The sequence below is a fragment of the Heptranchias perlo genome, chromosome 3, assembly GCF_035084215.1.
Source record: "Heptranchias perlo isolate sHepPer1 chromosome 3, sHepPer1.hap1, whole genome shotgun sequence".
Lineage (NCBI taxonomy): Eukaryota > Metazoa > Chordata > Chondrichthyes > Hexanchiformes > Hexanchidae > Heptranchias > Heptranchias perlo.
In genome coordinates, this window is record NC_090327.1 from 33,925,972 (window position 1) to 33,952,262 (window position 26,291).

Consider the following 26,291-nt stretch of genomic DNA (forward strand, 5'->3'; position numbering starts at 1 on the left):
CAGTCTTCAGCCAATTCAATTCACTCCACGTGATATCAAGAAACGGCTGAGTGCATTGGATACAGCAAAGGCTATGGGCCCCGACAACATCCCGGCTGTAGTGCTGAAGACTTGTGCTCCAGAACTAGCCGCGCCTCTAGCCAAGCTGTTCCAGTACAGCTACAACACTGGCATCTACCCGACAATGTGGAAAATTGCCCAGATATGTAGTGTCCACAAAAAGCAGGACAAATCCAATCCGGCCAATTATCGCCCCATCAGTCTACTCTCAATCATCAAAGTGACGGGCGATGTCGTCGACACTGCTGTCAAGCGGCACTTACTCACCAATAACCTGCTCACCGATGCTCAGTTTGGGTTCCGCCAGGACCGCTCGGCTCCAGACATGGACAAAAGAGCTGAATTCCAGAGATAAGGTGAGAGGGACTGCCCTTCACATCAAGGCAGCATTTGACTGAGTGTGGTATGAAGGGGCCCTAGTAAAATTGAAGTCAATGGGAATCAGGGGGAAAACTCTCCAGTGGCTGGTTTCATACCTAGCACAAAGGAAGATGGTAGTGGTTGTTGGAGGCCAATCATCTCAGCCTCAGGACATTGCTGCAGGAGTTCCTCAGGGCAGTGTACTAGGCCCAACCATCTTCAGCTACTTCATCAATGACCTTCCCCCCATCGCAACGTCAGATGTTCGCTGATGATTGCACAGTGTTCAGTTCCATTCGCAACCCCTCAGATAATGAAGCAGTCCGTGCCCGCATACAACAAGACCTGAACAACATCCAGATTTGGGCTCATAAGTGGCAAGTAATATTCACGCCAGGCAAGTGTCAGGCAATGACCATCTCCAACAAGAGAGAGTCTAACAACCTCCCCCTGACATTCAATGGCATTACCATCGCTGAATCCCCCACAGTCAACGTCCTGGGGGTCACCATTGACCAGAAGTGAAACCAGACCAGCCACATAAATACTGTGGCTACGAGAGCAGGTCAGAGGCTGGGTATTCTGCAGCGAGTGACTCACCTCCTGACTCCCCAAAGCCTTTCCACCGTCTACAAGGCACAAGTCAGGAGTGTGATGGAATAGTCTCCACTTGCCTGGAGAGTGCAGCTCCAACAACACTCAAGAAGCTAGACACCATCCAGGACAAAGCAGCCAGTTTGATTGGCACCCTATCCACCACCCTAAACATTCACTCCCTTCACCACCGCACACCGTGGCTGCAGTGTGTACCATCTACAGGATGCACTGCAGCAACTCGCCAAGGCTTCTTCAACAGCACCTCTACCACCTAAAAGGACAAGGGTAGCAGGCACATGGGAACGACACCACATGCACATTACCCTTCAAGTCACACACCATCCCAACTTGGAAATATATCGCCGTTCCTTCATCGTTGCTTGGTCTAAATCCTGGAACTCCCTATCTAACAGCACTATGGGAGAACCTTCATCACACGGACTGCAGCGGTTCAAGGCGGTGGCTCATCACCACCTTCTCAAGGGCAATTAGGGATGGGCAATAAAAGCTGGCCTTGCCAGTGATGCCCACATCCCATTAACGAATAAAAAAAAAGTTTCTCCCTATGTACTCTGTCAAAACCCTCATAATTTTGAATATCTTCATTAAATCTCTCCTGAATCTTCTCTGCTCCAAAGAGAACAATCCCAGCTTCTCTAATCTGTCCACATAATTGAAGTCCCTAACCCCTGATATTTTTTTAGTAGATCTCTTCTGCACCTTCTACAAGGCCTTAACATTCTTCCTAAAGTGTGGTGCCCAGAAGTGGACACAATACTCCAACTGAGCCCTAATCAGTGATTTATAAAGGTTTAGCATAACTTCCTTGCTTTTGTACTCCTTGCCTCTATTTATAAAGCCAAGGATCCCATAAGCTTGTTTAACAGTCATATCAACTTGTCCTGCCACCTTCAAAGATTTGTGTATGTGTACCCCAGGTCTCTCTGTTCCTGCACCCCTTTTAAAATTGTACCATTTAGTTTATATTGCATTTCCTCATTCTTCCTGCCAAAATGCAAAACTCCACACTTCTCAGCATTAAATTTCATCTGACAGGTGTCTGCCCATTTCACCAGTCTGTCTTTGTCCTCCTGAAGTGAGAATGCCAACCCACCCAGGTTACGCCAATTTACTGGTGTGCCAGAGGAAATTCAACCCATGAATGAAGGTCTACATTCTACTTCCATGTGCCTGGTATTCTCCCATTTATGTTAAGACCAAAGCCATTGATTTACAGATTTTATAGGATCTGCCCAATGTCCAAAACATAGAATTATAGAATGGTTACAGCACAGAAGGAGGTCATCCGGCCCATCGAGCTTGTGCCGGCTCTTTGTAAGAGCAATCGTTAGTCCCATTCCCCCGCTTTTTCCCCGTAGCCCTGCAATTTATTTCCCTTCAAGTATTTATCCAATTCCTTTTTGAAAGCCATGATTGAATCTGCTTCCACCACAGTTTCAGGCAACGCATTCCCGATCACAACTACTCGCTGTGTAAAAAAGCTTTTCCTCATGTGGCCTTTGGTTCTTTTGCCAATCACTTTAAATCCGTGTCCTCTGGTTCTCGATCCTTTAGCCAATGGGAACAGTTTCTCTTTATTTACTTCATCTAAACTCATCATGACTTTGAATACTTCTATCAAATCTCCTCTTAGCCTTCTCTGCTCCAAGGAGAACATCCAAAGCTTCTCCAGTCTATCCACATAACTGAGGTCACTCATCCCTGGAACTATTCTAGTAAATATTTTCCAAGGCCTCTCTAAGGCCTTCACATCCTTCCTAAAGTGCAGTGCCCAGAATTGAACACAACACTCCAGCTGTGGCCGAACCAATGTTTATAAAGGTTCATCGTAACATGCTTTTGTATTTTATGCCTCTTTTTATAAAGCCGAGGGACCCGTATGCTTTTTTAACCACTTTCTCAACCTGTCCTGCCACCTTCAAAGATTTGTGCACATATACCCCCAGGTCTCTCTGTTCCTGCGCCCCCTTTGGAATTGTACCATTTATAGATTATATTGCCTCTTCTCATTCTTCCTGCCAAAATGTATCACTTTGCACTTCTCGGAACATAGGAACATAGGAACAGGAGTAGGCCATTCAGCCCCTCGTGCCTGCTCCGCCACTTGATAAGATCATGGCTGATCTGTGATCTAGCTCCATATACCTGCCTTTGGCCCATATCCCTTAATACCTTTGGCTGCCAAAAAGCTATCTATCTCACATTTAAATTTAGCAATTGAGCTAGTATCAATTGCCGTTTGCGGAAGAGAGTTCCAAACTTCTACCACCCTTTGTGTGTAGAAATGTTTTCTAATCTCGCTCCTGAAAGGTCTGGCACTAATTATTAGACTGTACCCCCTACTCCTAGAATCCCCAACCAGCGGAAATAGATTCTCTCTATCCACCCTATCCGTTCCCCTTAATATCTTATAAAATTTGATCAGATCACCCCTTAACCTTCGAAACTCCAGAGAATACAACCCCAATTTGTGTAATCTCTCCTCGTAACTTAACCCTTGAAGTCCAGGTATCATTCTAGTAAACCTACTCCGAACTCCCTCCAAGGCCAATATGTCCTTCCGAAGGTGCGGTGCCCAGAACTGCTCACAGTACTCCAGGTGCGGTCTAACCAGGGTTTTGTATAGCTGCAGCATAACTTCTGCCCCCTTGTACTCTAGTCCTCTAGATATAAAGGCCAGCATTCCATTAGCCTTATTGATTATTTTCTGCACCTGTTCATGACACTTCAATGATCTATGTACCTGAACCCCTAAGTCCCTTTGGACATCCACAGTTTTTAACTTTTTACCATTTAGAAAGTACCCTGTTCTATCCTTTTTTGATCCAAAGTGGATGACCTCACATTTGCCTACATTGAATTCCATTTGCCACAGTTTTGCCCATTCACCTAATCTATCAATATCGCTTTGTAATTTTATGTTTTCATCTACACTGCTTACAATGTCACCAATCTTTGTGTCATCGGCAAACTTAGATATGAGACTTTCTATGCCTTCATCTAAGTCGTTAATAAATATTGTGAATAATTGAGGCCCCAAGACAGATCCCTGCGGGACTCCATTAGTCACATCCTGCCAATGTGAGCACCTACCCATTATCCCTACTCTCTGTCGCCTTTCGCTCAGCCAACTTCCTAACCAAGTCCGTACTTTTCCCTCGATTCCATGGGCTTCTAGCTTAGCTAACAGTCTCTTATGTGGGACCTTATCAAATGCCTTCTGGAAGTCCATATAAATAACATCCATTGACATTCCCCTGTCCACTACTTTAGTCACCTCTTCAAAAAATTCAATCAGGTTTGTCAGGCACAACCTACCTTTCACAAATCCATGCTGGCTCTCTCTGATTAACTGAAAATTCTCAAGGTGTTCAGTCACCCTATCCTTAATTATAGACTCCAGCAATTTCCCCACAACAGATGTTAGGCTAACTGGTCTATAATTCCCCTGTTTCCCTCTCTCTCCTTTCTTAAATAGCGGAGTGACATGTGCAATTTTCCAATCAAGAGGGACAGTTCCTGAATCTAGAGAACTTTGAAAGATTATAGTTAGGGCATCTGCAATCTGCTCACCTACTTCCTTTCAAACCCTGGGATGGAAACCATCTGGTCCTGGGGACTTGTCACTTTTTAGTGCTATTATTTTCTTCATTACTGTTGCTTTACTTATATTACTTTTATCGAGTCCCTGTCCCCGATTCAATATTAGTTTTCTTGGGATTTCCGGCATGCTATCCTCTTTTTCTACTGTAAATACTGACGCAAAGTAATTGTTCAACATGTCCGCCATTTCCCCATTGTCAATGACAGTATCCCCACTTTCAGTTTTTAAGGGGCCAACACTGCTCCTGACCACCCTCTTTTTCCTAATGTAACTATAAAAGTTCTTTGTATTTGTTTTGCTATCCCTTGCAAGTTTCTTTTCATACTCTCTTTTTGTAGCTCTTATTATCTGTTTTGTGACCCTTTGTTGATCTTTGTATCTTTCCCATTCGCCAGGATCTGTGCCATTTTTTGCCTTTTTGTATGCCCTTTCCTTATGTCTTATACTGTCCCTTACCTCTTTAGTTGTCCATGGCTGTTTTTTTTGGCAAGTAGAGTTCTTGCCCCTCAGGGGTATAAACCGATTCTGTATCATGTTAAATGTTTCTTTAAACATTTCCCACTCATCATCAGTCGTTTTACCCATTAACAGATTTGCCCAGTTTACTGTGGACAGTCTCTGTCTCATCACATTGAAGTCAGCCTTCCCCAAGTCTAGAATTTTAGCAGCTGACTCACTTTTTTCCCTTTCAAACACTACATTGAACTCGATCATGTTATGATCGCTATTGGATAGATGTTCGCGTACATTTAAGCCGTTAACTAAATCTGGTTCATTACCCATTACTAAATCGAGTATGGCTTGCCCCCTTGTTGCCTCTAGGACATACTGCTTAGAAAACTATCCCGGACACACTCAAGAAATTCACTACCTTTCTGACAGTTGCTAGTCTGCTTTCCCCAATCTATGTGAAGGTTAAAGTCCCCCATTAAGACCACAATGCCTTTCTTACATGCTTGTCTAATCTCTGCATTTATACAATCTAGCACTTCAGAGCTGCTGCCAGGGCTCCTATACACAATTCCCACTATAGTCTTAGATCCTTTCCTATTTCTCAATTCAACCCATAAGGTCTCTGTTGGCTGCTTACCTCTCGTTATATCCTCCTTTATCATTGAAGTGATTTCATCTTACATCGTTAAGGCTACTCCTCCCCCTCTTCCATTTTCCCTATCTCTCCTGTAGACCTTATAACCCGGTATATTCAGTTCCCAATCCTGACCATCCTGCAGCCATGTCTCAGTAGTAGCTATCATGTCATACCCTCCAATTTGAATTTGAACCTGTAGTTCATTTAATTTATTCCTTATACTCCGTGCATTTGTATATAGAACTCTTAGTTGGGCCACACACCCTAGCCTGACCTTCAGCTTTGGGTTAATCGCCTTACACCTTCTAGTTTTCACTTTATCTGTAGTGTCTTTCTTTCTGCTGCTCTATGCTTTTCCCTTTCACTTGTTCTTGAACAACTGTTTGTACTATTTGTATTGTAAATTTCCCCTGGGTCTTCCCCTCTCTTGCTGCTCTCAACTTTACTCCCTTCTGTCTCCCCGCTCAGGTTCCCATCCCCCGCCACTCTAGTTTAAACCTTCCCCAACAGCACTAGCAAACACCCCCGCGAGGACATTGGTCCCGGTCCTGCTCGGGTGTAACCCGTCCCGTTTGTACAGGTCCCACCTTCCCCAGAACCGGTCCCAATGTCCCAGGAATCTAAATACCTCTCTCCTACACCATCCCTGCAGCCATGCATTCATCCGGTCTATTTTCTTGTTCCTATACTCACTAGTACGTGGCACTGGTAGTAATCCTGAGATTACGATCTTTGAAGTCCTGCTTTTTAATTTATCTCCTAACTCCTTGAATTCACCTTGCAGGACCTCATCCCTTTTTTTAATCTATGTCGTTGGTACCGATATGGACCACGACTACTGGCTGTTCACCCTCCCCCCCAGAATGTCCTGCAGCCGCTCCGCAACATCCTTGACCCTAGCACCAGGGAGGCAACATACCATCCTGGAGTCACAATTGCGGCCACAGAAACGCCTATCTGTTCCTCTTACAATTGAATCCCCTTTCACTATAGCCCTGGCACTCTTCTTCCTCCCCTCCTGTGCAGCAGAGCCACCCGTGGTGCCACGCACTTGGCTCTTGCTGCTTTCCCCTGATAAGCCATCTCCCCCAACAGTATCCAAAGCGGTATATCTGTTTGAGAGGGAGATGGCCCCAGGGGACTCCTGCTCTACCTGCCTAGTCTTTTACTCTGCCTGGCGGTCACCCATTTCCTTTCTGTCTGTGTAATCTTTACCTGCGGTGTGACCCCCTCACTGAATGTGCTATCCATGATAGTCTCAGCATCACGGATATCCACAGCGAATCCACCCGCAGCTCCAGCCCTCTGAAATGCGGTTAGCCAGTAGCTGCAGCTGGACACACTTCCTGCACACTTGGTTACCAGGGACACTGTTAGCATCCACGACTTCTCACATAGTGCAGGAGGAGCACATCACGGGTGCGAGCTGTGCTGCCATGACTTGCCTTTAATCTGCGTTCACCTCTCAGACTCTCCTCCCGCTCTCGGTCTCTCCTTTTATACTGTGTTCACCTCTCAGACTCTCCTCCCGCTCTCGATCTCTCCTTTTTTACTGTGCTCACCTCTTGGACTCTCCTGCCTCACCTGTGATGTCGCACAGTAGTTTTCTCTTGTTGCAGGTCTGCGTTAAGCTTCATCTGTCATGTGTCCGCCCATTCCACCAGTCTGTCTATGTCCTCTTGAAGTCTATTACTCTCCTCTTCACTGTTTACTACACTAGCAAGCTTTGTCATTTGCAAATTTTGAAATTATGCCCTGTGCACCCAAGTCCAAGTCATTAATATATATGAAAAAAAGCAATGGTCCTAGCACCGATCCCTGGGGAACACCACTGTATACCTTCCTCCAGTCCGAAAAATAATCCTTCACAACTATCCTCTGTTTCCTCTCACTTAGCCAATTTCGTATCCATGCTGCCATTGCCCCTTTTATTCCATGGGCTTCAACTTTGCTGACAGGCCTATTATGAGGCACCTTATCAAACACCTTTTGTAAGTCCACATAGACATCAACCGTATTGCCATCCCCCTTACCTCATCAAAAAACTCAATCAAGTTAGATAAACACAATTTGCCTTTAACAAATCCATGCTGGCTTTCCTTAATTAATCCACACTTGTCCAAGTGACTTAATTTTGTCCCGGATTATCGTTTCTAAAAGCTTCCCCACCACCAAGGTTAAGCTGACTAGTCTGTAGTCGCTGGGTTTTCCTTACACCCTTTTTTGAACAAGGGTATAACATTTGTAATTCTCCAGTCCTCTGGCAGCACCACCATATCTAAAGGAGGATTGGAAGATTATGGCCAGCACCTCTGCAATTTCCACCCTTATTTCCGTCAGCAACCTAGGATGCACCCCATCCGGACCAGGTGACTTATCTACTTTAAGTACAGCCAGCTTTTCTAGTACCTCCTCTTTATCAATTTTTAGTCCAACCAGTGTTTCAACTACCTCCTCTTTTACTGTGACTTTGGCAGCATCTTCTTCCTTGGTAAAGACAGATGCAAAGTACTTATTTAGTATCTCAGCCATGCCCTCTGTCTCCGTGCGTCGATCTCCTATTTCATCCCTAATCGGCCCCACCCCTCCTCTTACTACCTGTTTACTATTTATATGCCCATTGAAGACTATTTGATTTCTTTTTATGTTAGCTAGCAGTCTATTCTCATATTGCCCCTGAAGTGCAACCAGTCCGTCTTAAACAGGTCCCTCCTACCCTAGAACTGGTCCCAATGCCCCAAGGATCAGAAGCCCTCCCTCTTGCACCATGTCTCTAGCCATGTATTGACTTATTGTCAAAATCCCACGTACTAGAATTTGATTTTTGTCAGTGCCCATAAACTATGGTGGCCCTGATTGAGACTAATCACACTAATCAATATATGGCCCCAAACCTGTTCAATGGGGACACTAAAGGAGGAAGGAGGGGCAGTGAAATAAATGATCCAATGCCTATCTGCTCGATATTTTATGAATCCCTTGGTCACGTGTGGGTGTTTAGGAATATGAGGCTCTGGGAATTTACCTCAGTGGTGTAATCTTATCAATAGCGTGTCTTTGATGTACCCTTCTCACATTTCCGTTTTCAAATCTTCAGCCCATATTACGTCAGAGCTGAGGAAGCTGAATTTGGGAAAGGCTCTTGCATCCCTTGAGGACCAGGGACTATCAGTAGATTGTTTCAGCTCTATCACAAGTGCTACTCTTGCTCTTAAAGCAACAGTGCCTTATTTCCACTGGGTTCTTTTTTGAACCCAATTATCAATCCTTAGATCCATCTAGAACTCTTACATTTTCAGTTTTTATTTCTCAAAAGATTTCCCTGGAATTGTTTTTTGAGGTTTAGTTTCGATCTTTCAAAAACAGAGGGGTGTGTGTGTGTGAGAGAAAATATTTATACTCAAACTCCTTGACAAACAGAATGCAGGGAAGCAAGAAAGAGGTTTCTGGGAAACTAAGAGCAGCTATTACAGTTGAAAACCAGGGAATACAAATGGGAAAACCGGACTTTTAATCATACGATAATGGAACAGTAAAAAGGTGTGAAAAATCAGAAAGAAGCAAACTATCTGAGGAGGAAGGGGGCAGGGAATTTTCAGAAAAATCTTTAAAACCTGAAAACCAGAAGCCCTAGTGCATCCTCGCTGACCAATGCTCCAAGTATTCAGGGTGCTGTGGCAAGCACCCTGATGTCGGAATGTTCAATTCCACAAGAGTAGGCTCAAGGAGGTGTGCATTAATTCACTGTACGATAAAATGGTGGAGTGCTGAATTCCCCTCTCCCCACAGAGCATTGATTTCTCCATAGGAAGAACACCTAACTTTTAAATACACTCGGAAAGAAGCAGAGTAGAGGTCTGGAAATCAACTTTTTTTTCAATTTATTTATTCTCAGGATGTGGGCGATGCTGTCTAGTCCACCTTGATTGCCAATCCCTAACTATAATCAGAAGTTGCTGGTGTATCCTTCATAGAGATTGTTAGTGCAGCTGAGGAGCTTGCAGAGTTGACCATGTTGCGTGGACCGGAGTCACTTGTAGGTCACATCATGTAGGCATGGCAGGTTCCCTTTCCCGAATGAAGGATATTAGGGAAACAGTTTTTTTTTACGACAATCCAGCAGCTTTCATGGTCATCTTTTTTCCAACCCACAAATTACCTGATTTATTGAATTCAATTTTACAACTTTCCATGGTGGGATTTGAACTAGGATTGTTAGTCCAGTACCATCACCACTATATTTCCATATCCAACACAGGGAACCCCGCGAATCTCGAGTGATTTACAGTCCTGAAATCTGAGGTTAGCTTTTAGCTTTTAGACATATTTGTCAACTGGCCCATCTTACGGTCATTGCCGAGATGTGGATTGTGAAAGGAGAATCTTATGATGTGCCTTAACCACAAAAAATTAATTCGTCTGCACATAAAGGGGGAGATGCATCTGTTCACATCAGTGGCATTTAGAACCATTATTAGGATTTACTAGCTGGCTGACCAGTTTGGATTTCAAACTGAACAGCTGGTCTGAAACTGGCCAAACCTCGCTGTATTGGAATGCTCTTGTCAGGTGCCTTAGAATGACTAGATCGTGAGGATGTGGGTAAATATTCTCCCTCTACTGTCTCTCTCATTACTTTTCACAAATGATACTTACAAGCAATAATCCACGTAATCATAAAAGCTTGAAAACAAATTTTACACAGTGTGTTTCTGTTGTTGGCACAAATTTAGACTAAGCTGGATGACGTAATGGAAGAAAATGGAAATTCCAAACCTTCTGACTATTCCCCACAGCACTGTTTCTTTTTCTCTATTCAAGGTCATGTATCTGAGAAAAAATATTTGAGCAGCAGTGAACGTGCAAAAAGTCATGTTTCCTTCTACTCCTGCTTGGGTCATGATGCCAGCTGTGTTGCATCTTGAGACATTTTCTATGTTGAAGATGTTATATAATCATAAGTGGTTTTTGTGATTTTATTCATACCAGGTAAAATTGAGCACTTAATCTGGTTTGTATGCATGAAATCCCATATTGAGTTAATTATGGCCATTAGTTGACTAATTCATGGGCTGGGTTCTCCTCAGTATGCTGATACAATACACATGTTCGTGAAGCAATCATATGATCTGAATTCAATCTGTCAAAATGCTTATTCCCGCCTGCGTACCCCTGCCCCCCACTCCCCTCCCTCTCTCCTCAGCTAACATAGCAAGTCTTTGTTGGGATACGTTCCCTGGACACCAAAATCCCTCCAATACCTTGCCCAAATCACTCTTTATGTGTAAGTCTGAACGTTCAGTGTTGGCAGGTTATTTGACCATGAAACGGGGGAGGGGGGGCATAATCACTGCTATTCTTGTCCTCACCTGATGTTCCCACGTGCATACTACTAAAAGGCTCCCTTGATAGCTCGGTGGGTAAATGCACAGTGAGGTTCTGAAGCAAACAGACCAGGTAGGTCCAAGGTTTGATCCCTAGTCTGTGCTGTTAGCTGGTTTCAATCGGCATGGCAATTAGGTTACCCTAACTCGGCACATTTTTCTCAGTTCAGGGAAGGTTAAGAAAACACAGGGGGGGAAATTTGATAAGGATCCGTTTTGGGCGGTGGTAGCGCGCGCCCGACGGACCCTGCGTAGGCAGGTCGCAAGTGTGGACCCACGGGAGCACTTACCTGCAATCAGCATTCCTTTCCAGGCCTTGCACGTGGAATCAATGCAATTCGCACTTTCCACCACCACAGAGAGCTCAATCTCTTAAAGGGAGGATGTTTCTTAGACATCTCTTAAAGGTAGCTGGTCCCTGTCATTTGCTGAAAATAACAGTCTACTGTCTGCATGGAGTCTGAACAGAGATCAGGCATCTCACACGTAAAACACACATGCAGATCCCATCCCTATGTTTACACAGTGATGAGTTATTTTAAAACACTGAATAAAGGTTGCGCACTACTAAATCCCACATCCTCCAATCGCACATCAGACCTCACCAATCTGCCGATCTGAGTTGGTACCAGGCCTGCGAGAGTGTGTGCACCAAGGTTCTCTGCTGATGCACTACAGACCTTGGGTGCAAGAGGAGGACAGAAGGAGGGACATCCTATATCTGCAGGGGGTGGGGCAAGAGGCCCTCCAGACATATACTCAAAAGACAGTGGGAGGCAGCGGGGGATGAAGTCAATGCCAGGCGCACAGCATCATGAACATGGATGTATTGCAGGAAGAAGTTCAAGCTTTGACATGAGTGGGCAAGGTGAGTGAGGTCAACTCTCAAGTGGCGTCTCCTACCGACTGCACCACATACCACACACCCCCACACCCCCACATACCAATAAATTCTTTCCATCAGTACTCAACTCTTCTAATCAAATGTTTCCTCTCATCCTTACACATTACCACTGTTTCAAGCCACAGCTTACAGGTCACACACACTGGCAGCTATTCAACCATGACAGGCACACCCAGGCACACGTCCCGCTTTCTTGCAGGAGAAGGTGGCGCATATCAAGAGGCAGCAAGTGGCAGTGGCATTTAGCCCCTCGAGCCTGTTCTGCCATTCAATGAGATCATGGTTGACCTGTGACCTAACTCCATATACCCATCTTAGCCCCATTTCCCTTAATACCCTTGGTTCACAGAAATCTATCAATCTCAGATTTAACTTTCACAAGTGAGCTAGCATCAACTGCCGTCTGCAGAAGAGCATTCCAAATGTCTCCCACCCTTCGCGTGTAGAAGCATTTCCTAACTTCACTCCTGCACGTTCTGGCTCTAAATGTTAGGCTATGTCCCTGCGTCCTAGTATTCAAGTCTAGGAGACCTCCAAAAACAGTTACAAATGTCTCGGCAGCCAGAAGCAATAATCCAGCCACTAACTTGTAAATCCTGCATGGTCCCTATAAATAGCGCCGGTGGGAGGGGTCCTCCAGGCACTCTAAGACACGTTCAGATGGTCAGGGTTAAGACTGATTGAAGCCATTTTCTCCCTACTTTACATGATTCCAGCATTCGTTATCTGCGCCTGCGCAAACTCCTATACCAAGATGGCGTCTGACACACGTTACGCAGGAAATGTGCGTGCGCATCCAAGGCGCTACACGGCCCAATTTAGCACTCTGGGTTCCTGCTCTTGGCTACAATCCAGTGACCCCTTACTAGAAATTTTCAGGTGTGGCTGTCAGGTGAGGATTTGACTGGGCTTGAGGCTCACCACAGTTGATCAGCCTGTCAAACTTCCTAGTGCACACTTGCCTCTGCCAGCTCCGCCCAAGTGTCTACCTGTCGTCACTCTTCCATTCAGGTTTGCTGTATACAGTCCCAATATTCCAGTTCCATTCTTCGTCTTGTTTTGAACCAGTTGAGACTCATTCCATCACTTTCCAAGAGAGCTTATCATTAGACACATGGCACACAGGCCCTGCCAGTCATAATACCCTCACCATAAAACATGCACATTATTGCATACAGGCCACCACCATTACTTTTCTGTTGGTGAATGACCCTCTGCCTCCACCACCTTCTCTTCATTGTCAATCTATTTAAACTGTCCCATACAAATGAAGGAGGCCCTATAGTCAATCTGACTCAGCCTCCCACACAAACCTACAGTCCCACCACCATAGCATCCAACTGCCTCTTGAACGACTCCAGAAGTTTTGCCACCCCTACCCCACCTGAAGACGAGACACTGATCACCTGTTTTCCAACATCAATCCTGAACTTGCCATTTAACAGACCACAACATTGACAGGCAGTCCACTTGAAATTCTTACCTTGGAAGTTGAAGCATTCATCGGGATAACTTGTCACAACTCCAGGCTGGCTAAAAGATGGGCTACGATTTTTGAAAATAAAACATGAATGGACAACAATGAGAATTTAAGAAATCAGAAGATGATATTCAAATCCTTAAGTATCACTGTTAAAAGCCAATTTTAAAATTTAACATTTTTGAATCCTTAGTAAAAATTCCTCTGGTCACTATTTATAGTGACATTAAAAATATTTATTTTTGGACACATTCACAATTGAAATGGAAATGCATTACAGAAGAATTGTTCACAAACACATTTACTATGTCAATATACATAGCAACCAGAGGAATGCTCGCTCTACATGTTTCAGAAGATTATTCATGGAGTAGAATCATAGAATCTTACACCACAGAAGGCGGCCATTCGGCCAGTCATGCCTGTGCCGACTCTTTGAAAGAGCTATCCGTTTTAGTCCCGCACCTCAGCTTTTTCCCCAATAACTCTGCAAAGTAGTCTTCTTCAAGAAAGTTCCTATGGAATTTGATTCCACCACCTTTTCAGATAGTGCGTTCCAGATCTTAACAACCCTCTGTGTGAAAAAATTTCTCCTTATTGCCTCTCTAGTTCTTTTGCCAATTATTTTAAATCTGTGACCTTTGGTTACCGACCCACTTGCCAGAGGAAAGAGATTCTCCCTACTTGCTCTATCAAAACCCCTCATTTTGAATACCTCTCTTAGTTCGCCCCTTAACCTTCTCTGCTCTAAGGAGAACATTCCCAGCTTCTCCAATCTCTCCACATAACTGAAGTCCCTCATCCCTGGTATCATCCTGGTAAACCTCCTCTGTACACTCTCTAAGGCCTTGACATTCTTCTTAAAATGTGGTGCCCAGAATTAGACACAATACTCCAGCTGAGGCCTAACCAGTTTAGCATGACTTCCTTGATTTTGTCTTCAATGCCCCTATTTAAAAAACCAAGTATCCCACACGCTTTCTTAACCGCCTTACCAACTTGTCCTGCCACCTTCAAAGATTTGTGAATATGAACTCCCAGGTCCCTCTGCTCTTGCAACACCTCGAAATTTAGATTATACTGCCTCACCATGTTGTTCCTCCCAAAGTGCATCACTTTACACTTATCTGCATTAAACTGCATCTGCCATGTGTCTGCCCACTTCACCAGCTTGTCCATGTCCTCCTAAAGTCTTCTACTAAACTGCTCACTATTTACTACGTTGCCAAGTTTTGTATCATCCGCAAACTTCGAAATTGTACTCCCTATACCCAAGACCAGGTCATTAATATATAACAAGAAAAGCAATGGTCTCAATACCGACCCCTGGGGGACCCCATTGCATACTTCTTCCCAGTCAGAAAAACATCCATTCATCACTACTTTCTGCCTTCTATCCCTTAGCCAATTATGTACCCAAGTTACCACCGTCCTTTTAATACCATGTGTTTCTATTTTACAAATAAGTCAGTTATGTGGTACTTTATCCAATGCCTATTATTTCAGACTCTAGCAGCACAAGGTTGGGAAGCTGGGAGGAAGAAAACTCAAATAAATAAATTCCTCAGTGACCCTGGGCTAGGAAGAGGGGAAACTCAGCCAGGGTTCCCACTGCTTGTTCCTATCCAGTGATCCCTGCTAGAAAGTCACATGGGGACAAATTTGGGCTCGGCTGTGGTCCCTCCCTACCCAAACAAAACTTGCTGCTTTTCCTCCCTCGTGAGGAAGGCTGTTTGGCTGCCATTGCCTTTGGAATCGTAGCGCATCATGAATCAATGCTTTCTGGGGTGGTGGGGGGGGGGGTTTCATAATTTGGTCTTTCTTTATTCAACATTAAGAATCACTCTGTCTTTCTCCTATTGCTGAGTCCTCACCTTTAACAACAGCTAAAGGTGAGAAGAGGGATAGGCAACTGCTCAGTATTAAGTCAGTGTCACTCTGAAGTGGCCCTGGGACTGACACTCCCTGAGGCTTCCTCTTCCTCCCTAATGGGAGTATCTGGTCTCCACTTGGCAATCTCCCCTCCCCAACAAAGTGGTTGTGATTGGGAATTCTTTAGTCACTAATGCACAACCACTGCTCTTTTAGGACACCAAATTGTACATCTCTCCAATTTTGCTTCAATCATATTCAGCTTTGGAGACCTTTCTTCAAAGTGTTTGAAGCCCAGTCACTCAAGCAACACAGTACTGGATTCCAAACCTTGACTGTCACCTCCGTCAGGCAGTTTTGTCACTTGCCTACAGGACACTGCATGAAGAAATGTACCAGGAACATAGGAACAAGAGTAGGCCATTCAGCCCCTCGAGCCTGTTCCACCATTCAATGAGGTCATGGCTGATCTCATCCATCCGCCTTGGATCCGTATCCCTTAAAATCCTTGGCTAGCAAAAACCTAGCGATCTCAGATTTAAAATTATTAAGCTAGCATCTACTGTTTTTTATGAGAGTTCCAAATTTCTACCACCCTTTGCATGAAGAAATGTTTCCTAACTTCTCTCCTGAATGGCCTGGCTCTGATTTTAAGGTTATGCCCCCTTGTCCTAGACTACCCCCCACCAGCGGAAAAAGGTTCTTCCTATCTATTCTATCAATTCCTTTCAAAATCTTAAAAACCTCAATCACATCACCCCTTAGCCTTCTATATTCCAGGGAATAAAAATATAGTTTATGTAATCTCTCGAAATGGACCACGACAACTGGATCTTCCTGCTTCCAAATTCCTTTCCAGCTGCATCGAGATATCCCTGATATAGACATTTTCTTCTCAGGAAGGGGAGTGTTTCTTTTTACATTAAGCTAGGTGAAAGGCCAAGGCCTAGAGTGAAGGACAATGCAAGATTGAAAGATAGAGCTGGACAGGAGATTATGTAAATCAAGTTAGCGGTTAGGTGAAACCAAGTTTGGGTTTCAAAAATTTCTAGAGTGTAGAAGAAAAGTCTGATGGAGGTAAAGAGCTCTATTGGTCTGATATAGCTAATCTTGCATTGTGGAAGTGCATCTTCAATTTTGACCAATAAGTAGTCCTCAACCACCACCACCACCACCAACAAAAACTTGCATTTATATAGTGCCTTCAATGTAGTAAAATGTCCCAAGGCGCTTTACAGGAGCGTTATCAAACAAAATTTGACACTGAGCCACATAAGGAAATATTAGGACAGGTGATTAAAAGTTTGGTCAAAGAAGTAGGTTTTCAGGAGCGCCTTAAAGGAGGAGAGAGAGGTAGAGAGGCTGAGAGGTTTAGGAAGAGAATTTCAGAGCTTGGGGCCTAAGCAGCTGAAGGCACGGCTGCCAGTGGTGGAGTGATAATTGGAGGAGTGCGGAGATCTCGGAAGACAAATACAAAACATGGCAAAGAAGAGTGTTTTCACCCAAAGAAAGGTATGGATGAAGAAGAGAGAATAGGAAACAAAAGCAAAGATTTTGCTTCTTTTTTTTAAATTAAAGGCAAAACATAACAATTCAAACACTGATGCTATCCAATTTGTTTTCCACAGCTGCAAGTATCTACCTGTCTATTGATCTGTCCAGTGACTGACAACTTCCAGACAGCGATGTTTCAGCACTGCTGAACGGGTTCAACACCTGTGGTCAGAAAGAACAACAGTAAACATTGAGAAACAGCCAGCCTTGTGATCTTGCAGTCAGAAGAACTGCAGAGTGAACAAATATCTGCTTCCACAGATGGAAATAAACGTTGAAAAAAAGATCAACCAAAAATATTTGTACCTCTTGCCTCTGGAGGGAATCCACTGGAATAAAAGGAATCAACTGTGTAAATCTACAAATTCCTTCTTGATGTGTGTCAGTGGCCAGTGCCAATGCAATAGTTACACTCAACTTGCATCGGCTACAGTTTCCCCAAGGTATTTCTGTAAACAGTGGAACTACAGCAACATAACCCAGCAAGCAAAAAGGTCTTCACCTGTGTGGAAGACACTATCTCTCTCAAACTACTCTTTGGAGCCATGCACACATAAACTGACTTGGCAACTAAAGAGAACAGTTTTATTCCTAATCACCTAATCATCTGCAATGATGAAGTCAACCCACCATTACGAATAATTTATGGCATAATCTACACATCATTCTCTGACGCAAGTTTCAGCCAGCCCAAGGACTCACCTGCAATCAGCGTTCCATTCCGGTCCATGCATGTGGAATCAATGTGATTTGTGCTTTCCACCACCAGGGGGAGCTCAATCTCTTAAAGGGAGGATGTTTCTTAGAACTCTCTTAAAGGTAGATGGTACCTGTTATTTGCTGAAAATAACAGTCGACTGTCTGCACGGAGTCTGAACGGAGATCAGACATCGCACATGTAATACACAGATGCAGGTCCCATCCCTATGTTTACACACTGATGAGTTATGTTAAAACAATGAATAAAGGTTGTGCACTACTAAATCCCACATCCTCCAATCTGCACGTCAGACCTCACCAATCTGCCGATCTGAGTTGGTACCAGGCCTGCGAGAGTGCATGCACCAAGGTTCTCTGCTGATGCACTAGAGACCTTGGTGAAAGAGGTGGACAGAAGGAGGGACATCATATATCCCCGGGGGGGGGGGGTGTGGCAAACAACAGGCCGACCCGCCAACTTTACTTCCGGATTTCGCAACCGATAACCACCCCCACCCACTCTCTTCCCAGGCCATGATGTCTGAACTGCGATGGATGCATGCAAGATGCAAGAATGGTATAGACTAGTAGATCTCACAGGGTATTGTTCATATGCAGTGGAGGCATGCATGCAAGCATCACTGACCAGCAAAAAGAGCTTGCATTTATATAGTGCCTATCATATCCTCAGGGCATCCCAAAGCGGTTTACAGCTATTGAATTACTTTGGAGGTATAGGCCCCGATATTACCAAGGAGGCGGGGTGGCAGCAAGGGGGGGGGGGGGTGGCGACTGGGCGCATGGGTGACCCAAGAAAATCCGTCTGCTCCCCAGAGGAGCTCTACTTAAAGGGGCAGTCCTCCAATGCTGCTCCTGCAGCAAACAACCAAAATTATACAATGGAGCAGACCAGGGGAAAGGCTGCTTCCTGATTTACTGATGCCTCACTCTAGGTCTTACTGGATGGGGTGAGGTGGAGGAGGGATATTTTCTACCCGGTGGACGGGAGGAAGTGGCCTGCCTCTGCCACCAAGAAGGCCTGGCTCGAGGTGGCAGAGGAGGTCACCAGCAACAGCAACATCTCCCGCACATGGATACAGTGCAGGAAACGCTTCAATGACTTAACTAGGTCAGCCAAAGTGAGTACACTTATTCTCCTACACTCCGTCTTCCACATCACTGCCCCCACCCTACAACTCCGCACTACTCCAACACATTACTCCTCACACCCACTCAATCCTCATCCTCAACTTACCTGCACTTACTCACCTCCCCAGTACTCATCCCACCACTACCACTCAACCCAATCTTCATACAATGTCATGGCTCTGTCTCATACTCACCCTCTGATGCATCTCGTTCACGGTCAGCCTCACCCAAACCAATGAATTCAGCGGTTGGCCACGTCACATCCCTCACTCACACCTTTCTACTTTCTCCCCTTATAGGAGAAGAGAGCCCAGAAAGCATGGGAGAGGATGAAGACCGAAGAGGGGCCGCAACATCTGGTCGTCCTCACAGACGCGGAGCAGAAGGCTCTGGAACTAAGCCACACCCTTGAGTGCCTGTCCGTCGGGGATGCCGAGACTGCCACCTGACAAACGGCTGGTGACAGAACTTTAATAATGAGCACTCGCAAAGCAAATGATGTTAACATGCCTTGCCATCTTCAGCACCTCAACATCTGTCATCATGCTTAATATTGCCTTCTGTTCTCTTACATGGCCTTCAGCGACTGCCATGACGGCGGAGGGCGATTCCTCAGAGGACCTGCCGGCCTCTGAGGGGACACCATCACATCTGAGCAAGCCATCCACCAGCACAGATACACACACCTCGGTGGGTCCCCATCCTCATTTAGTTGGGGTCGCTCATGGTGAGTCACCACACATGTGAACATGAGCAGACACTGGTGGCAGGGGGAGCTGTGGAGAGTCCGTGTCGGTGGGAGCACTCTTCTCCAGGCTCTGCTCAGCTGGACAGAGATGCTGAACCCTGGGAGCCATCCACGAGAAGGAGAATGATCGAGGGGCAGCAGCGCATTTGCGAGGTGCTGGAACAAGTGCCATGCGCACTCTCCACAATCGCGCAGAGGATGGAGGAGTTCACATCCTTCATGAGTGGAATGGTGGCACAGGTATAGGAGGGAATCTCTGAGATACTGTCACAGAGACATGAGGGCATCTCTGAGATAGTGTCGCGGGTAAGTGCAGGAATGTCTGCGATGGAGGGAAGGCTAGCCTCCATGGAGCATCCAGCACAGCTCACCAATGAGTCCATTGAGGCCCTGACAACGGCCCTTCGGACTCAGGGTGAGCAACATTCTGCCACCTTAAACAGGCAGGCTGATACTCTGGCACTGGCCTTACAAGGCTTCACACATGTCCTCCAAACTGTCGTCCAGCAGGGTGGTAGGAGTGATGTGGGCCTGGCCCAGGGGAGGGATGTTGGCGAAAGGGGACATGGAAGTGGGGGCGCCACTCAAAGCACCCCTACGTCTCACCCGTTGCACCCCTCTCAACCAGCACCCGCAATGCTGCCTCCTCTCCAGGTGGCTGAGTCTGCCCCTGCACAGGTGCAGGTGGAGCAGTCTTTGGAGGGGCCCTCAAGGGCACCGAAACCCAGAGGGCGTAGGCCCAAAGCATCTAATCGGTCAGTGGTAGCACTCTCACCTCTGAGTCAGAAGATTATGGGGTCAAGTCCCACTCCAGAGACTTGAGTACATAATCTAAGATGACACTGCAGTGCATGTACTGACAGAGATGCCGTCTTTCAGATGAGTTGTCTGCCCTTTGAGGTAGATGTAGAAGATCTCATGGAACTATTCAAAGAGGAGCAGCGGAGTTCTCCCAGTGTCCTGGCCAATATTTATCCTTCAACTAACAGCACTAAAACAGATTATCTCATTGCTATTTCTGGGACCCTACTGTGCGTAATTTGGCTGCCGTGTTTTCCTACATTAAAACGGTGACCACACTTCAAACGTACCTAATTGGCTGTAAAGCATTTTGGGATGTTCTGAGGTCGTGAAAGGAGCTATACAAATGCAATGGGGTAAAATCATTCATTGCAAGGAAGCTTCAAATTTGTCTCCCAATAAGACATCATCACCGCCAAATTAAGTGACAGCAGAACACACTCTTAATGGGGGGAAAAAAGGTGTACCTGCTCTTTTCAGACAAGTTCCTTCCCCATTACTCTCTCTGCTAATACTGGAGGGAAGAGTTGCTCTAGTCGCTTTTGTAGTGATATCATGAATCCATTCATAAATTAATTCCTCTGGCCGAATTTTTGTCCCTCTACTTATGGTTGCTTCTTATATATTCATAAACTGGCATTGATTGTGCTCAAAACAACATAATGCTGTTTCCAGTTCAATTCAGTAACTTTGATTCTAGATTACAGTGTCAGCGTGGCTCAGTTGATAACACTTACACCTCTGAGTCGAGTGATTGCGGCTTTAAGCCCCAGGAATTGAGCTCACAATCTAGGCTCACTTCAGTGCTGTATGGAAGGGTTGCTATATTGTCGGAGCTGCTGCCTTTCAAATGACGTTCATCTATTCAACTAGTTCAGGTGGACGTTAAAGGTCCCACTGCGTTATTCAAAAAGTGGGGAGGGAGTTCTCCTGTTGTTTTGGCAACACTCCTGCCTCAAACACTACCATGCTAAACAGATCAACTGCTCCTCCAAGTCATTTGCTGCTTGTGAGGTGTTGCTATTTACAAATTGGCTGCTGCATTTGCCTACATTAAAACAGTGACTACACTTCAAAGGTAATGAATTAGTTCTGAAGGGCTGTAGGACGCCCTAAATACAAAAGGCCCTCTAAAAAATGCAAGTTTTGTTTTCTTTAGTCAGCTAGAATAGTCAGAAAATAAATCTGCTATGTATATGGAGAGGCTAAGGTCAATTAAGCAAGCCCTAATATCACTGCTTGTCAAATCATGTGAGCTTTCTCCCACTTCCCATGCCCTCTACCCCACCCTCAGTTGCCACACATACAGTCACTATGTCCCTGCCTTCGCTAAACAGCATTCAGCAACTCCCACCCGGCTTTCTAAAGCCATTCTCTTTGTTTGTGCTCTCACCCCCTTCTCCATATCCCTTTGCTCCCCCTCACCCCCATACTTGGTTTCCATGTTTATCCTCTATTATCATAGAATCATAGAAAATTTATGGCACATAAGGAGGCCATTCGGCCCATTGTGTCCGCATCGGCTGAGAAATGAACCACCCAGTCTAATCCCACTTTCCCGCATTTGGTCCGTAGCCCTGCAGGTCACAGCTCTTCAGGTGCACATCCAGGTATTTTTTAAATGAGTTGAGGGTTTCTGCCTCTACCTCCCTCTCAGACAGTGAGTTCCAGACCACCACCAACCTCTGGGTGAAAATTTTTTTCCTCATTTCCGCTCTAATCCTTCTACCAATCACTTTAAATCTATGCCCCTGGTTATTGGCTCCTCTGCTAAGGGAAATAGGTCCTTCCTATCCACTCTATCTAGGCCCCTCATCATTTTGTACACCTCAATCAAATCACCCCACAGCCTCCTCTGTTCCAAGGAAAACAATCCCAGCCTATCCAATCTGTCATCATAGCTAAAATTCTCCAGTCCTGGCAACATCCTTGTAAATCTCCTCTGTACCCTCTCTAGTGCAATTACATCCTTCCTGTAATGTGGTGACCAGAACTGTGCGCAGTACTCAAGCCATGGCCTAACTAGTGTTTTATAGAGTTCCAGCATAACCTCTCTGCTCTTATATTCTATGCCTCGGCTAATAAAGGAAAGCATTCCATATGCCTTCTTAACCACCTTATCTACCTGTCCTGCTACCTTCAGGGATCTGTGGACATGCACTCCAAGGTCCCTCACTTCCTCTACACCTCTCAGTATCCTCACATTTATTGTGTATTCCCTTGCTTTCTTTGCTCTCCCCAAATGCATTACCTCACACTTCTCTGGATTGAACTCCATTTGCCACTTTTCTGCCCATCTGACCAGTTCATTGATATCTTCCTGCAGTCTACAGCTTTCCTCCTATCAACCACACGGCCTATCTTTGTGTCATCCGCAAATTTCTTAATCATGGCCCCTACGTTTAAGTCCAAATCGTTAATGTATACCACAAAAAGCAAAGGACCTAGTACTGAGCCCTGCGGCACCCCACTGGAAACAGCCTTCCAGTCGCAAAACCACCTGTCGACCATTACCCTTTGCTTCCTGCCACTGAGCCAATTTTGGATCCAATTTGCCATGTTCCCTTGGATCCCATGGGCCTTTAATTTTGTGACCAATCTGCCATGTGGGACCTTGTCAAATGCCTTGCTAAAGTCCACGTAGACTACATCATTTGCGTTACCCTCATCGATCCTCCTAGTCACCTCCTCAAAAAATTCAATCGAGTTAGTCAGACATGACTTCCCCTTAACAAATCCATGCTGACAGTCCTTGATTAGTCTGTGCCTTTCTAAATGACAGTTTATCCTGTCCCTCAGAATTGATTCCAATAATTTGCCCACCACCGAGGTTAGGCTGACGGGCCTGTAATTACTCGGTCTATCCTGCGTTCCCTTTTTAAACAATAGTACAACGTTAGCAGTCCTCCAATCCTCCAGCACTATGCCTGTATCCAGTGAAGTTTGAAAAATGATTGTTAAAGCCTCCGCTATTTCCTACCTTGCTTCTTTTATCAGTCTGGGATACATTTCATCCGGCCTTGGTGATTTATGCACTTTCAAAGATGCTAATCCCCTTAATACTTCCTCTCTCGCTATGTCTATCCCATCCAATATTTCACACTCCTCCTCCTTAACTTCAATCCCTGTATCATCCCTCTCCCTTGTGAAGACAGATGCAAAGTATTCATTAAGAACCATACCCACATCTTCCACCCCCACACACAGGTTACCTTTTTGGTCTCTAATAGGCCCAACTCTTTCCTTAGTTATCCTCTTGCTCTTAATGTATTTATAAAACATCTTTGGGTTTTCTTTGATTTTACCTTCTAATACTTATTCATGCCCTCTCTTTGCTTTCCTAATTTGCTTTTTAACTTCACCCCTGCACTTTGTATACTCCTCTAAGCTTTCCCAGTGTCTATCATAGGCTTTCTTTTTCTGCCTTATCTTACCCTGAATGCTTCTTGACATCCAGGGGACTCTAGATTTGGCAGACCCTCCCTTTTTCTTTGTGGGAACATGTTTACCCTGAACCCCTTGAATCACCCCTTTGAATGTCTCCCACTGCTCTGACACTGATTTACCTTCAAGTAGCTGTTTCCAGTTTACTTCTGCTAAATCACTTCTCAGTTTAGTAAAATTGGCCTTTCCCCAATTGAAAACTTTAACCCCTGCTCTGTCTTTGTCCTTTTTCATAACTATGCTAAAACTAACTGCATTATGATCACTACCACCAAAATGCTCTGCCACTGCTACTTCTTCCACCTGCCCCTCTTCATTTCGTAGAACTAAATCCAGAACTGCCCCCTCCCTCGTTGGGCTATTCTATAAAGCACAGAGATAAATTTCTGTATCTGAGAGATACAAGATGCTATTGTATTTGATCACAGATCTGTCTGCTATTACTGGCAGATAAAAAAATGGAAATTGCTAAGCAGTATCTCATCATATTTGTAGAGGCCGATTTTATGAAATCCATCTCTGGATTTCAAGGTTTTCCATCCATTTAATCCATTTAATTTAATGAAAGGAAAACAATGGACTGCATGCCTAATTTCCCAGAAACCAAAGTTTCCTGCTGGAAATGCAATTTCATAAAATCACCACAGTATTGTGAGGGAACAAGTCTAAGAGAAGGTGCGCTCAGATTAAATCAGAAATAATCTTGATAAACTGCTTACATTTCAATCATGTGGCTTATGTGGTCACCTAATTCTTCCATGTAGCACACGCCAGACTGCATGCCACTTTACATGTGTTACGTTACAAAAGCTGAATATCGACAAGTACAAACCCTTCCAAACCTGAAAGCGAAGTAAAGGGTCCATTGGAAATAATATTGAGGCACCATATTGGAACTCCAATGTGCCGTGCATCTGTAGAACGAGAATTCATCCCCACACAGTGGTGGAAATATTGACTTTGGGCGAAAATGTAAAACAGGCGATATCGGATCAGCCACCCGTTATACAACTCTCCCGACTGAAGCGAATGGAAATGAAAATCGGGAGACATGTATAACGGGCGGCTGATCTGATATCGCCCAAAGTCAAAATTACAGTGAGTTTTCATCAAAATCCCTTCCTCAGGGTCTCAAACGAAATGTTAGCTTATGTTTTTCTTGAAAATGTTGGCTGATCTACTGTGTACTTCCAGCATTTACTGCTTTAAGACAAGAATATGTCAGACACCCAGTTCTTCTCATTGCATCAAGAAATTTGCTTTCACCAGATATAAACATGTGTCCCCAGGCTCTTTGTATAGTGCAGAGCGATCTGGCAGGAAGAATGACCCTTACGTTTTGTTCCAAAGTCTCTGGAATGAATTCTCCCTCACTATGGATGCTGGTGTAAGATCCTTGACGTGCGATCTGCTGCTGTCCGTCAGGGACACTCCCAGGGGGAGGTGAGCTACGACCGGTATGCAGGGAACCTGTTGCATTAAAAAAGAATGGAAAAATATTGAGGAGCTTACTTGCTTTTATAAAAACATTTTGCAACGAGAAAAAACCACCAGAGTTCAGTTTGAAGATCTCCTCAGTGACACACATGCTTCTTACCCTGCTTATGTTAGAGGTGTTAATCTGGTTTGAAGTCTAGCACAGCTTCCCCAGAATGATACAGGGGTTAAAGGATTAAGTTATGAGGGCAGGTTGCATAAACTTGGCTTGTATTCTGTTGAGTATAGAAGGTTGAGGGGCAATCTAATTGAGGTGATTAAAATTATAAAAGGATCTGATAGAGTCGATAAAGAGAATCTATTTCTTCTGGTGCAGGAACCCCAGAACAAGAGGGCACAATCCTAAAATTAGTGCCAGTGTGGCACCAAGGAGCCCTAGTAAAATTGAAGTCAATGGGAATCAGCAGGAAAACTCTCCAGTGGCTGGAGTCATACCTAGCACAAAGGAAGATGGCAGTGGTTGTTGGTGGCCAATCATCTCAGCCCCAGGACATTGCTGCAGGAGTTCCTCAAGGCAGTGTCCTAGGCCCAACCATCTTCAGCTGCTTAATCAATGACCTTCCCTCTATCATAAGGTCAGAAATGGGGATGTTCGCTGATGATTGCACAGTGTTCAGTTCCATTCGCAACCCCTCAAATAATGAAGCAGTCCGAGCCCGCATGCAGCAAGACCTGGACAACATCCAGGCTTGGGCTGATAAGTGGCAAGTAACATTCGTGCCAGACAAGTGCCAGGCAATGACCATCTCCAACAAGAGAGAGTCTAACCACCTCCCCTTGACTTTCAATGGCATTACCATCGCCGAATCCCCCACCATCAACATCCTGGGGGGTCACCATTCACCAGAAACTTAACTGGATCAGCCGCACAAATACTGCAGCTACAAGATCAGGTCAGAGGCTGGGTATTCTGTGCCGAGTGACTCACCTCCTGACTCCCCAAAGCCTTTCCACCATCTACAAGGCACAAGTCAGGAGTGTGATGTAATACTCTCCACTTGCTTGGATGAGTGCAGCTCCAACAACA

At 45.0% G+C, this 26,291-nt stretch overlaps 1 protein-coding gene across 2 annotated transcripts in view; it reads right to left on the reverse strand.

Annotated features, from left to right (window-relative positions):
• The window catches only part of map3k22 (mitogen-activated protein kinase kinase kinase 22), a 134,482-nt gene that overhangs the window by 39,484 nt on the left and 68,707 nt on the right, over positions 1-26,291 (reverse strand). For both annotated transcript variants that reach the window (XM_067978759.1, XM_067978758.1), the window contains 3 exons: positions 25,104-25,237; positions 17,015-17,088; positions 13,504-13,565 (listed from right to left, as the gene is read on the reverse strand). In XM_067978759.1, coding sequence (XP_067834860.1) covers positions 13,504-13,565; positions 17,015-17,088; positions 25,104-25,237 — 270 coding nt within the window. The remainder of the gene's footprint in view (positions 1-13,503; positions 13,566-17,014; positions 17,089-25,103; positions 25,238-26,291) is intronic.